Raw genomic sequence first — 12911 nt, 5'->3', positions numbered from 1 at the left:
AGCCTGAAACAAGTCCACGTATATAGCATATAGAATAACTGTGGAACCTGGAAACCTGAGTATCTTCATCAACTTTTTCCTATAGACCATAACTACTTATTTTCCAAGTGAAATCCTCCTTTAAGTGATAGTGAAACGGGATTCCTCCTCCTCCGAAACACGCTGAGAAAGACAGGGGAAGCCAAAAACAGATGGGAGGACGGCGATTCAGACAGAGGAATGAGAGGCGAGGAGAGAAGAGTGAATGATGAGAGGAGGACAAGCAGACGTCTCAGGACCACCAAGTCTGCCCACCATGTCGTCTTCCCCTCTTTTTTCCTCATCTGTCTGTCTCACTCGCTCTGGCTTTAGTCAGATTTCTCCTCTTCTCTTGTGTTTTCTCTTTCTCTGCTGTTATTTCTCACCCCTCCCTCTCTTTCTCGCTGTGTTTCTTTCTCTCCTCTTTCGGTCACACTCCATTTCTTCACATCTGTCTGTTTCTACAGCTGTCTCTTCGCAGCTTTGCACTTGTCCTCTCGATTAGGCTCTCTTTTCTCTGTCTTGATCTCTCATTTAATTCTGTTCGTGTAAACTGCTCGGTACATATTCACACAGATTTAGTGTTAAGGTTTTAATCCTTATGAACTCAGTACTTCATGATTTGGCAGCACTTGTGGTTCCTGGTGCATTTAATGATGCAGGTCCTGGAGTTTCGCCGGAAAGAGCAACATGTATCTCTTAGACTCGATCTCGTTCTCCATCCCTTCATGGCCTCTTATCCCTCTCCATCCATTTCTCTCCTTCTTCTAAATCTGCTGCCGGTGTGTCTGTTGGCTACATTAGTCGTCGCTCTGCTCCATCGCCAGATTTATAGGCAGATAGACAAAGTTCAGGGAGGCTGCTAGACCAGGGGAATAAGGCCCGCCCACCGCCACCACCCATTAAAGCCCACCACCCTCCACACAACAACAGAAGAAAAAACTCTCTCTATAGAGAAAATGTGTTGCACGAGGACTACAACACTCCCATGGGTGTGTTTTTTGCTGGTGCCCGTTTGCAGCGAGCCAAACAAAGTCTGGAGTCATTATGGTTGGCACATGCAGACAAAAGAGCAATTAAAGGCGTTATAAACACAACCACAGAAAGAGGGAAAAATGAAATAAAAAAAAAAAAAGGTTCACTCTGAAATGTGTGAAAGAAAACATGCTTCTTCCTGAAAACAATTGGATGGAAAAATAGATTAAAAAAATATGTACAGAAAGAGGAAAACCTGGAAGTTCAGCTGAGTGTCGGGTAGTAGACGCAGGGTCATTAGTTTCTCTGTCTTGCTAGTGGGCAACAAGCACCAGCTACTAATTATGTGAATATCAACACCAGAACTCATTGTTTTCTATGTAAAGCCACACACCACTGGCCTCCTGACACATGTAATCACAGCATCAGCATCTGATGACCTGGGATTAGAATGTGTTGGTAACTTGGTAGCATCTGTGGAAGAGTACATGGACTAAGAAGTTTGGTGTGTCAAGCGTTGCTCCTGGCTTTGCATTCGTACATGGGCATTTAAACCTGACCTCTCGACTACTTTGGCGTCCATTGTGAAAATATGTTGTTTACTCCCGTAGAGAAGTCAGAACATGCTTAACTAGCTCTGCTTTTTAAAAATGGTTGTCATGAGTAGTTTCAGTTGGTCCAATAAACGTGCCCCTGCCGCCTGACGTAAGCAGTTCTGTATTCTAGCGCAGCAAATTGTTGGTGCCTACCGGGAACATCAGCAAGGAACTACTTCCAGAGTTGGCACTAGCTCCAAACCAGCACCTTAACCACCCTGGTCAAAAAGGGATATAAAAAAAATACACCACAAACAATGTTGGCCATAAAAGTTTACATTTTATAAGGAAAATGTTTTCTGGTTTGTCTGATGTCCTCCGGCTGATCTGCCTCAACTCTCTGTGATTCTGATGAACAGATAGCTTTAATTGTTGCTTAAGTAGCCACTAATTGCTGCAAACCGCAGACTAGTTGACTCTGTCCGTACCAAAATATGAGCTGGGGGCACCATGGGGCTGCTGGTGTTTACACTGCTAGCACAGGAGCTTTCAACCGCCGACAGGTTTTCAGGCCCAGAGCCGTGAATGTTGGCAGGGAGCAGCACCGGAGCAGGCAATGGAACCAGGATCAGCAGCCTCTACGAACTTCATGACCGGGTCAAAGAGACGAAAGAGGACATAAATGCAATAGTTTGTGGCTAGTTATTTGATGTCAGTTTGGTGTAGCAGGACCTTTAGTCCTTTATTTTAGCAATGTATCTGAAAATAACTGATCAATGCTTTTGCATTTTGCTTTTGATATCATCACTGAATTTACATTTTGTACTAAAAATCTACTCACTGTACACTTTTTGCAAGCTTGGTACACTTTTTTCCCCCCGTATTAAACTTGATTCAAATAACCAGGAGTTGGTTGAAACTCATCAGTTCCTGTACAGCTCAGAAATGTTCCTGGGAAACAGGGAGTTTTTCCAAAGCATTAACAGCGGAAGACATCATGAAATGCAGCCCGGCTGAATCGCTACAGAATGTGAATATGTGAACTGTTTTCTTCTACTGAACAAAACATCTTAAACATTATCTCACTCATGTGCAATAAAGTGTTGTGGACAGCTGCTTTTGGTCTGAGAGTTTCTGAAACTCTCCTTCAAATGACAGAGAAACAAGGCTTAGCTTTTAATTAAAGTTTGATGAAGGACGAAGGACGATGGCCAAAAATCTCTGTAAGGAACTGAGGGGAAAAAAATAATTTCCTGCTTATTAAGTAGTTTTATATAATTACAAGAGCTAATAAGACATTTTAATTAAAACAAAGAATGGAAATAAAATATCTGATGAATTAAAAACAACAACAAAAATCACGTTCAAAATGACCATTTGCTGACGAGGTAAAATAACATAATAACTGAGGTGAGGCGCTCCAGTTTGTCCTTGCTGACTGGCTGGCTGAAACATAAGCACTGCCCTCCAATTATTTGTGAAAGAGGGCCCAAGGGTCAGAGGTCACAGCTATTTATTACTGAATCAAAAGGAAGCCCAGTGTTTTTTCAGATGCATCCAGGAAGTCTGCTCTACATTCCCACACTAACCCGCAGTGTTTAGACTGAGGGGTCCTGAGGTGAAAGTCACCACAGGCCACAAACTCTCCTGGACATGAAGAACTGAGGGTCCTCAAATTTCACACAAAATCCACATCAGCAAGACATACAGTGAGACTAAAAGCTGCACTACGAGAGCTTTTCTGGTAAAAATATCCAAGATTACTCAGTGATCCCCACTGACAAATTAATTTACTGTCCATGTCTTTGTCTGTTGTGGACAGCATTGGGGCCTTCTAGCCTTTCTCCCACTTTCACATGGTACATTCCAGAGTACAGCCAGGACCTGACCTCTTTGACCAGGTCTTGAAGGGTGATTATGTGCTCAGGGTGGGGTCATCAAAGGTCATCTGACTCACGCTGCCAATGACAGTGGTATGGATGAAGACTTGCTGACCTGCATCAGTTTACCTCACTGTAGCAAATTACTTTTCACCCACAGGTGGGGAGGACACATGCACATTCTTCTCACAGAAAGTGGCCGACCCCCTGCCGGGTACTGTGATGGGAGACCAAAGGTCACTGAGGGTGACCTGCAACAGTTACAAGAATCACACTCATTTCATTATGCTGAGTTAAGCGTTTTATGTGTGCACATTACATAATACAGACGTCTCTATAAACTGTCTTCTTGTGCTATATAACCACTGATCAGCTATAGATGGGAGCACAAAGGTTTGAGACCCCTCTCAAACACACCAGCGGGGTTAAATCTGCAAAGGAGTTCCCGGCAGAGGGCGTGGTGAGGCCACACTAGCGTTTCCAAAACCATCAGGCCTGAGAGTTTGTTTCCAGCCCTGGCCCCGGCAGCTCAGGTTACTGAAACACTCCGAGAATCTGAGGCGTGGGGTGAAACCCCTCAGCAATACTGCACCCTTTGTGCCGTTGCCTCAAGCCCTTGAGCAGGTGTAACAGCTGAGAGGAGGGCAGAGGAGGGCAACTGCTGCCCCACCACCATCATGGGACCACTGAAGACATTCATACAGAGATCCCTTCTGGGAACAACAGTATAGTGCAGAGTCAAATATGGTTTTACTAAGAGGACACAGAGATTAGCCTTACATGGCACATGAGCCCTGTTTATGAAAACCTATGACTTTCTGCTTTGATTACACATTCAGCACACATACTGCTTTGACTCAGCTAAGCTTTAAAAAGCTGCTTGCTAACTGGTGGATCATCGCACTACTGCCAATGTTGCTGTTCAACATTTTGGGGATCTTATTTGGGTTCTGTCTAATCGTACCTTTTAAATCAGGTCATTCAATTATCAGTTATTAATTTACTAACGTCAGAGCTGAAGGCGTGTTCCACAGGTATTTAGGTCTTCTTTTAGGTTGCCATGAAGTTCATTTTAGTTATTTTTGTCCAGGTCTTGAGGGTTTTGTCACCATAATACAATGGAATCCGTTTGTTTTTGACATTATCAGCTGTCGTACCCACACCTTCTCATCCCAGGTCGTCAAATACTGACACCATTTTAACATGCCCTCTGCCTCCCATATATTTGCGGTTGATGTGAAACAGTACTTTGAGTTGAGTTAGCCATAAAAAGTACATGGTCAGGTAGACTGAAAAGAGTCACGAGCCCCAATCTCCTGGGTGAAGGTCAAAGCTGACTAGAGAATAACTGAAACTACATAACTGTGCTGTCCTCCATAAGGAGATCCAGGACAGGTATGAACAGCACTTCTGAAGACATTTTCAAAAGACTGTAAATTAGTTATCATAAATTCTGCAACTAAAAAATCCTCTGCACACCCATTAAGTATTTTCTCTGGAATCCATTATTCTAAAAGTCACTGCTGATGGAACATCTACAACGGCACGCAAAATCTTTGTGTTACATGTTAATCAGCAACATATATTTCAGAATCATTTAGTATGACCATCCATCCCAAGCATGATAATAATATGTCGACTGGGCCGGTAGTCAGTGTCCTGCTCAAGGCTGGATGGCTACAATATGGCGTGCTCGCCCTTGCCCTGCCTGCAGCCCCTCCCATGTCACACTGGTATGCAAACAGCTGCCCAACCATGACAGTGCACATACAAGCCCGTGGACGTGCCAGCCTGTGGGGACATTTAAACTTTAAAGGGCCAAACTGGACAGCTGGGTGTGTCCATGCAGCATGGGAGTGTATGTGTGCTGTAAAGGCATTTTCTAGCAAATCCACTCACAAGTCACACACGTTCAGGACTAAGGGGCCCAAGGACATCTACTTTCTAGTTGATGAAACACTGTTTACACAGCTTCTACTCTATCCTCTTCAGTCCTTCATGAGATCATTTCAAAGACTGAGGAACTTCTGGAGCACAAAGGATAATTTCTCATTGATAAGACTTCACTCTATTTGAGTTGTGTCTACTGGCCCTCCACCATGGGTGCGTTTATTGCCAAGATGCTGCTTCCTACAGTCAGCAGCCTGGTGTTCCTGCCTGCAGCCAGCGTGGCCGCCAAGAGGGGCTTCCACATGGAGGCCATGGTCTACTTCTTCACGATGTTCTTCACTGCGGTGAGAATGCGCCGATGGCTCCGTTTTGATGTCACAGATTGAAAATGTGTTGCTTGGTTGTGATGTTTGAGTGTTCTAAGTAACTGAACATGCAGGAAGCTGACAACAGTAATGTTTTGCGTTTGAATCAGAAGATAATATCATTTTAAAAACGGCTTTCATTTTATGTTTTTGCATCTGCTGTTCAACTTACCAGCGTTTAATTTGATCAGCGTAAGTATCAAGAAAGTTGTAAAGAATTTACATAATCAGAAGTAAAGATGGGGCTCGATAGCATTTTAGTGACTCACCATAAGATCTATTTATCAACTTCAATTATCCTTTAGTGAATCTATTTAGGCTTTGCTTACTTATTTTACGTATAAATATAAATATATAAAATATAATATAAATATATCATATCTAAACGCTACTAACTCAAACTTCTTATTTTCCATCTCTTTAATTGCGAGCATCTATGATTTGTGCATCCCCGTTTGCTTATATGAACTGTGTCTCAAAGCTTTTTTATAATTTGTACATTTTAAATCCAAACAGACAACCCAATTCACACATTGTTTTCAGTACATACTTATTTAATTATATTAAAAATGACCTACCGGGGATTTCACACCTTCTATAAGTGCAACCTCTTCGTTAATAACCTCCACGATACTCCTGCTGTCTGTTTGACTTGAACTTGTATGTCTTTCTGTAGGTTTACCACGCATGTGATGGACCAGGTCTCTCCATCCTGTGTTTCATGAAATATGACATTCTCGAGTACTTCAGTGTTTACAGCACAGCTCTCTCTATGTGGGTCACACTCATAGGTAAGTACAGTCTGTCGTACTCTATATACAGCAAAAGCTTGTGATTCGTCATCACGAACGTGCGAAAAACAGGGAACAGTAGAGGAACAGTACATCTGCAAGACGTTAAATTGTTTTATAAAGTCTTAATCAATAGTATTCTGAATGACACACATTGTTTTTTTCTGATCTCTGTTAAGAGTTGCAAATGCAATACCGATCAGGCAGCTGACTAGGCTCAGACCACACAGAAGCCACGAACAACGGTTACTTTTTGAATATCTTTAGTGCTGCTTGACAGAGACGAACAGAACGATATTAACACGACCAACAGCTTAAATGTCAACACACGTTAAAGCATCACTCCTGAAAAGGGGAGTAAATTAGCATGTTAACCCAGGCCAAGCTGAGCCAGAGCGATAAATACCCCTGTTAGTGTTTTTTTGGCTTCATTCCACAAAATATCTTTTATCCAAAGGTTTTGTTTATTGACCTTTCTGAACAACTGGAACTTAGTACTACGTCATTTTTGCATATACTCAAACTAGCAAGCACTGGCTAAAAAAGAATATTTCATCAAAGGAAATAATGACTTTTAGTTCATATCCGACAATTCCCAAGCACAAGTTTAAGAAATAAAAATCCAGCTCTGGCCTCAACAGTTGTTGATAGCATATGTTGTGTCTTTGAGTTCATCTCACATGTGCTCTGAAATGCCTGCTCTAATGTGATCACACACACACACACACGCACGCACGCACACACACACACACACACACACACACACAAATACATTTGCTCCTCTCCCATCGACCAATTTAAGCCCTTGAGATTTTGCAACAAGGCTTTTAAATCACGTGCTGCGAGGGGCCAAATGCTTCGACAGCTGACTTTACTAATTGGCTTGTTCTCTTTGTCGGGTGGTGTAAGCCTTCAGGATATTCTGCGATGGCGATGTGTGTCTTCCTCATGGAAGACAGCAGAATGCAAACTCTGAAAAGGTTCCTGGCGTTATTTTTAGCCCAACCTAAAACCTAGAGACTCTCTGGCATTACAGTGGTTTTATAGGATTTCTGAGTGCTTTTGGATCCCTGGATAAGAAAGCATTAATGTATTTTTGGTCTACATTAAATACAAATTTGCCTGCCTGTTAGAATAATGTATGTGTTCCCTGTTCCAGCTCTGGGCGACTTTGATGAGCCCCAGCGCTCCAGTATAACCATGTTTGGAGTCCTGACGACTGCTGTGAGGATCTACCAGGATCGCTGGGGCTATGGGATCTACTCCGGACCCATTGGATCTGCTGTCTTCATCATCACTGTCAAATGGGTGAGTGGCCTTAGAATTGGCAGGTTCCAGGAGTCTATCATTTACTCTAACTCCTCTTCATAAACTTCCATCTCCTTCATTTAATCTTTTTTTACCATCTTCTCCTTCATGATCTCCACCGTTGGACATTTTTACTTATGTCGTCACCTCTTTTATCATATTTTTGTTCTTCTGTTGTTTTCTGTACTCTCTTGTACTTGAGTCAAATTTTTCCCATTCCCTTTTTAACTTCTCATCATTGAATTTTGTGTGCCTTATCTGTATCACTGTAATTTCAGCTGCAGAAGATGAAGGAGTTGAGGGCGGTGTATCCAGAGAAGAAAGTGTACACGCAGCAGGTCGGTCCAGGCTGCTGCTTCGGTGCTCTCGCTCTGATGCTGCGTTTCTACTTTGAGGTGATAATCGTCAACGTAAAACTAACCCAAACAAAGAACTACCAGAAAATTAATCATGGGTGGGCAGTGATACATTTCTTATATATACTATTTTACCTTTATGGGCTCTGTAAATGAAAATGAGGAGAGTTTGTTTATTTAGTTTGTTTAGGCTTCCCCAAAACTATGTATTACACCTTTAATAAATGATATCAGCCTGAATAGAATGTGCTATATTCTCTTCACTGCAGGAGTGGGACTACGCCTATGTTCACAGCTTCTACCATCTGTCTCTGGCTGTGTCCTTCGTCCTGCTACTGCCAAAGAAGAACCGCTACGCAGGGACGGGACGAAATGCAGCTAAGCTTAGCTGCTTCACTCTCTGCTGCTGCGTAAGTTACATTTACTATATCTGTACAAGAGAGGGGAGCTGAAGCTGAAGGCAACTGGGCAGGTCACATGAGGGCAGGGTAGACTGGGTAGGGTAGTAGTAGATTGTATGGACAGGCGAAAGCAAAAGACTCGGGACTGGAAAGTAAAATTTTAATAATTTAGAGAGTAAACTGACTTTGTAATACATCAGCATCATTCACTGTCAAGTCAAGCTCACATTTCCTTAACGTTGTCCTAATCCTGCTTCCTCACTGTTCCATCTCCAGTCAATGTCCCCTGCTACTTCTAAAGAGAAAAAAGATAAGCCAAAGAAGAAATCGTCTCGGACTGTGTGGACAATCCCCACTGAAAAGCTGTGGACACGCGGCTGTAGCACCCCTACTCTGCCTCTTTACAACCCCCCGCCCTCCACACCAATCAAAGGGCCCAGCATCAGCAAACTCAAAGAGATGAATGGCTGGAAGTGAACCCAAAAACATTGACTGTCAGGTCTAATGTAGGAGTACTTCATCCTGATGAACAGGCAGAGATAGTGGTCGGCTACGAGCGGGAAATAGGAAAATCACCAAATAACTGTCAGCCAAATGCTGATAAACTTGTATGTGGCTGGTAAGTTAATCTACTTCAGCAGGAAACCAACCATCATGTGGACGTTCCTTTCTACTCCAAAAAAATCATTTTTGGCTGGTAGAATATTTAAGGTCGGCAGCGACTTTAGGAATCCACCAGATACTGTAGCCAGCAGGTAAAAAAGCAAAGGCACCCTGATGTGGTTCTAAACTTTAAGGACGGGAGCAAAAGGCGAATCAGGCCTCTGGTGCTCTCAAAGACCCAATAAGAACACAGCTGTCTGAAGCACTAGTGTAAAGTTGAGGACAGGCAGCACGCTACGAAAGAACACACACAGCACGAACAGGGAGACGGTGGCTGAGACAAGCCAGTAAAACTGACTGGAAAATTTATGAGAAGAACAAACAGGCAGATGTTTTATCTCTCCAAAATATATAAATTGTCTTTAGAAATGTTCCTCAGGGGAGACCCTTCGTCTGCTCGCCTCGGTCTGTCCGTCCCCCCTCCGCTTTCTCCTTCCCGTCTCGCTCGGGGGAAAGGAACCACGCGGCTGAATTCATTTATAAGAATTACAAGACTGTAAAGCAAATTTTACCGTTTTTATACGTCCTCGAGGAGCCAAATGTGTCATGTGGAGCATAAGACATTGGAGCGAGGCGAAGCGGCGGCCGAGACGTTTGCCTGTAGACCGACGGAAGCATCTTGATGTGTTTCAGGATCAGCAGGTGGACTAGTCTGTCTCTTACCTCTGGTTCAGTGACAGAGCAGCTTTGGCCATGACCACTGTCTCTTTTGTGCATTATTCAGACGCTTAATTTTCTGGTGAAAGCTTTAATTTATATTGTTATTTATTGCAATATGACAAGATTGTATATTCAGTATAGTTTGTATATGTTTTTGATAATTTTGTAATGTTTTGAAAATAAAATGAAATGTTTGTCTGACCCTGTTTTTAACTGGTCTTCAGGGACAGGAGGGAATTTTAAGAGTCCCGACCCTCCAAACCATTGCCATAATGCAGTGATATGTACTTTGCAGAAGCTGACCATCGACAAAAACCCTGACTGGCACATACTTCAAGGCCCACTTCAGTCTAGCAACACTAATCCAATTCTAAACCCACATATCCCCTTCCACTTTCACTTCAGGAAGACATGGAGTTGTGCGTCCACGCACGTCACCTGCCCCGAACACTACCCAAAGACTACAAACGTGTTCTGCATATCTTAGACAAAACAGTCTGCAGCCAAAACGTGAATGAACCTCCCTTCCACCAGGGAATGTTTTGAACCGGGGCCAAGCCGCCAGCTCCTGTGCCCAGAGAAAGGTGTTTTTGTCTGGCCTTAGAAACGTGGCTGGCTGGGCCACCAGCACCACCCGGCTGGCTGCGCCTCTCAGCCCTGACAGGACGGTAACTTGAGCTTTTTATTGCACAAGTGTGAAACACTTTTCAGCTCCTTTACGACCACTGTCTATCCCACAGCACTCTGCTAAGGGGCCGAAGCCCACACACATTTAGGACTGTATTACTATATTTGTGAGGACTTTCTACTGTCTGTGACTCCTGATCTAACAGTAAACTTACTGAAATCTAATACCAAAACTAATGATGCTGACTTCAAGCCCTAGCCTTAAAAGAGCAGTTATGAGGCCTAGCAAAATGCCCTCAGAAGTTTCACAACCAACTGATCTTAATGATGACATGTGGTCCTCAAAAGAACAGAAAAATAGAATCACATACACACACCTTCTGAGGGTCTGAACCTGGGCCTGTTCGCTGTAGGTCGCAATGCTTAGCGACAGCGACAGTATCAACATAATAAGCCCTGATTAACAGACGTGTGAACGTGGTTGTCTCCTCAGTCTGCACCTGCAACCCAGGGCAGCGTGGAATTTCAGTAGATATCAAAATATAATGACAAAAAACATCTGAACAAATAAAAAATATCACTTGTACACCACAAAAGAGTGCTGTCTCCCAGTATTCCACATGTGGTGGCCTCTTCAGAGCGGCAGAGAGAAAATGTGCTGAATCCATTTTCATTAGAGTTAATTAAGCACCAAAGTGCACAATGTGAAGTGACTGTGACAGACTCTGGTATGTTTGGTATGTTTGTGCTTTTAGCTATGTGCTGTGGGTACTTTCTATGGTGAGACAGCAGCCAGTGTGCCACAGGTCCTTTCTCTGTGTATCAGCTGTTGCCACAGCTGGTGTTTATATGCTGTGAATTCAGCTGACTAACTGTCAGCTGAGAACACCACAGAGCTGAAGCCGCAAAACACATCTTCACTGCCGACACTGATTACCTGTGAACCACCAGTCAGTTTCACTAATTCTGCTTAACAGGGTCCCTGGAGAGGAATCATAAAAGTATGACCCATTCTGTGACTTAAAAGAAGGAAGAAATTTGTAATTTTCTTATGATTCTTGTTTCATTACATGTACATTTAGATTTTATATGTGGTTAAATTTAACATTATCAAAGTAACATCCTCCAACAGTGTCCTCATCTCTTCACCCATCTATCTTTGTTTGAGTGTGTCAGTAGGGAACAATAGTTTCAATAAAGGTCCACTTATTAGCTTTTTCCTGAGCTTTCAACCACATCTCTGTATTCACATGCTCCAGAAATAGCTAGTAAGTTTATCTATGGACCAAGATTAGTGCTTTTGGATAGTTTAAACCAACCAAACTATCTAAGCAGACATAAAAAGACAACACATGGCTCACTTTCCCATAATTCACAGCCTACGCATGGCTAATTTATCATAGGGACATGGATGTCCAGCCATTCTGAGTTTTTCAAATTATTAGTGTTGTCCCACTTTTACCATCTTGAAATCCGTGCTGTTTATTGAGAGAATGCCCAAATGAATGAAACTCCATACTATGTTTTCACTGCTGCCTTGCACAAAGGCAGACTGACGCGCAGATTTAAACAGAGCACATGCACACATACACACCAATGCGCCGCAAAAGTTAAGTAATCATTGAAGTGCCGATGCCAAGCAGCCGCGTTAAGGTGGGTTGGACACTGTCACCACAAACAGCCTTCAACAAAGAGGGAATACGAGGTAGGGAGAAGGGAACGATGACAGGTAAGGAAGACGACAAATGAGACTAAAACAGAGAACGAGAAAGAAATTAATGATATGAAGATGTAAAGAAGGCACTTGGTGATGACTCGTCCAGCTCAGTCGTCTCCTGGATCCACTCATTTTACATACAACTTGTATCAGACTTTCTGTTATTGTAACTTGTAAACTGTGAGTTTGTTGTTCTATTCTGTACACGCGACATCTATTGCATGTCTGTCCGTCCTGGAAGAGGGATCCCTCCTCTGTGGCTCTTCCTGAGGTTTCTTCCATTGTTTTTTTTTTACCCTGTTAAAAGGGTTTTTTTTCCATCAACATGTGAAGTTTTTCCTCACTCGAATCGAGGGTCTAAGGACAGAGGATGTTGTTCACTGTACAGATTGTAAAGCCTATTGAGGCAATGTGATTGTGATTTTGGGCTATATAAATAAAACAGATTTGATTTGATCTGATTTGATTTGAACAGGTGAACTAAACAAAAAGGGATGAGGAATTCAAAGGCAGTGAGGAGCTTGACCAGCACACGTTTATTTTCCATTATTATCTTTCTGTCTTTAACTGTAACTGCAGTGTTACCATAACATTAGATGATACAACTGGGTACTCTATAATGGTGTGAGGTCATGGTATTAATAAAACAGAAAAGATCATTGTTGGCGTTTAATTGTGTCTTAATTGGTAAGATATCTCGATGGATTAAAAAAATTAAAAAAAA

At 42.7% G+C, this 12911-nt stretch overlaps 2 protein-coding genes across 2 annotated transcripts in view; one reads left to right on the top strand and one right to left on the bottom strand.

Annotated features, from left to right (window-relative positions):
- Positions 1-6261, bottom strand: part of LOC115582481 (ADAMTS-like 2) — a 37282-nt gene extending 31021 nt beyond the window's left edge. The window contains exon 1 of the mRNA XM_030418474.1: positions 6243-6261. The gene's annotated coding sequence lies outside the window, so the exon portion shown is untranslated. The remainder of the gene's footprint in view (positions 1-6242) is intronic.
- mymk (myomaker, myoblast fusion factor) lies at positions 5241-10035 on the top strand. The gene is made up of 6 exons (XM_030418477.1): positions 5241-5643; positions 6341-6455; positions 7615-7763; positions 8042-8158; positions 8389-8529; positions 8797-10035. Exons 1-6 carry the CDS (start codon positions 5509-5511, stop codon positions 8995-8997), a joined length of 858 nt encoding a protein of 285 aa, XP_030274337.1. The 5' UTR covers positions 5241-5508; the 3' UTR covers positions 8998-10035.
- The last annotated feature ends 2876 nt before the right edge of the window (positions 10036-12911 follow it).

The sequence above is a fragment of the Sparus aurata genome, chromosome 5 (genome assembly GCF_900880675.1).
Source record: "Sparus aurata chromosome 5, fSpaAur1.1, whole genome shotgun sequence".
NCBI lineage: Eukaryota > Metazoa > Chordata > Actinopteri > Spariformes > Sparidae > Sparus > Sparus aurata.
Note: the sequence above shows the minus strand (reverse complement) of the source record. Positions and strands in the feature narration are given on the sequence as shown.

Excerpts from the sequence above, each read along its gene's own strand:
- mymk (XM_030418477.1), top strand. The coding sequence starts at position 5,509 with ATGGGTGCGTTTATTGCCAAGATGCTGCTTCCTACAGTCAGCAGCCTG. Across the intron at positions 6,456-7,614 it reads TATGTGGGTCACACTCATAG|CTCTGGGCGACTTTGATGAG; the intron begins GTAAGTACAGTC and ends TCCCTGTTCCAG. Across the intron at positions 7,764-8,041 it reads TCATCATCACTGTCAAATGG|CTGCAGAAGATGAAGGAGTT; the intron begins GTGAGTGGCCTT and ends CTGTAATTTCAG.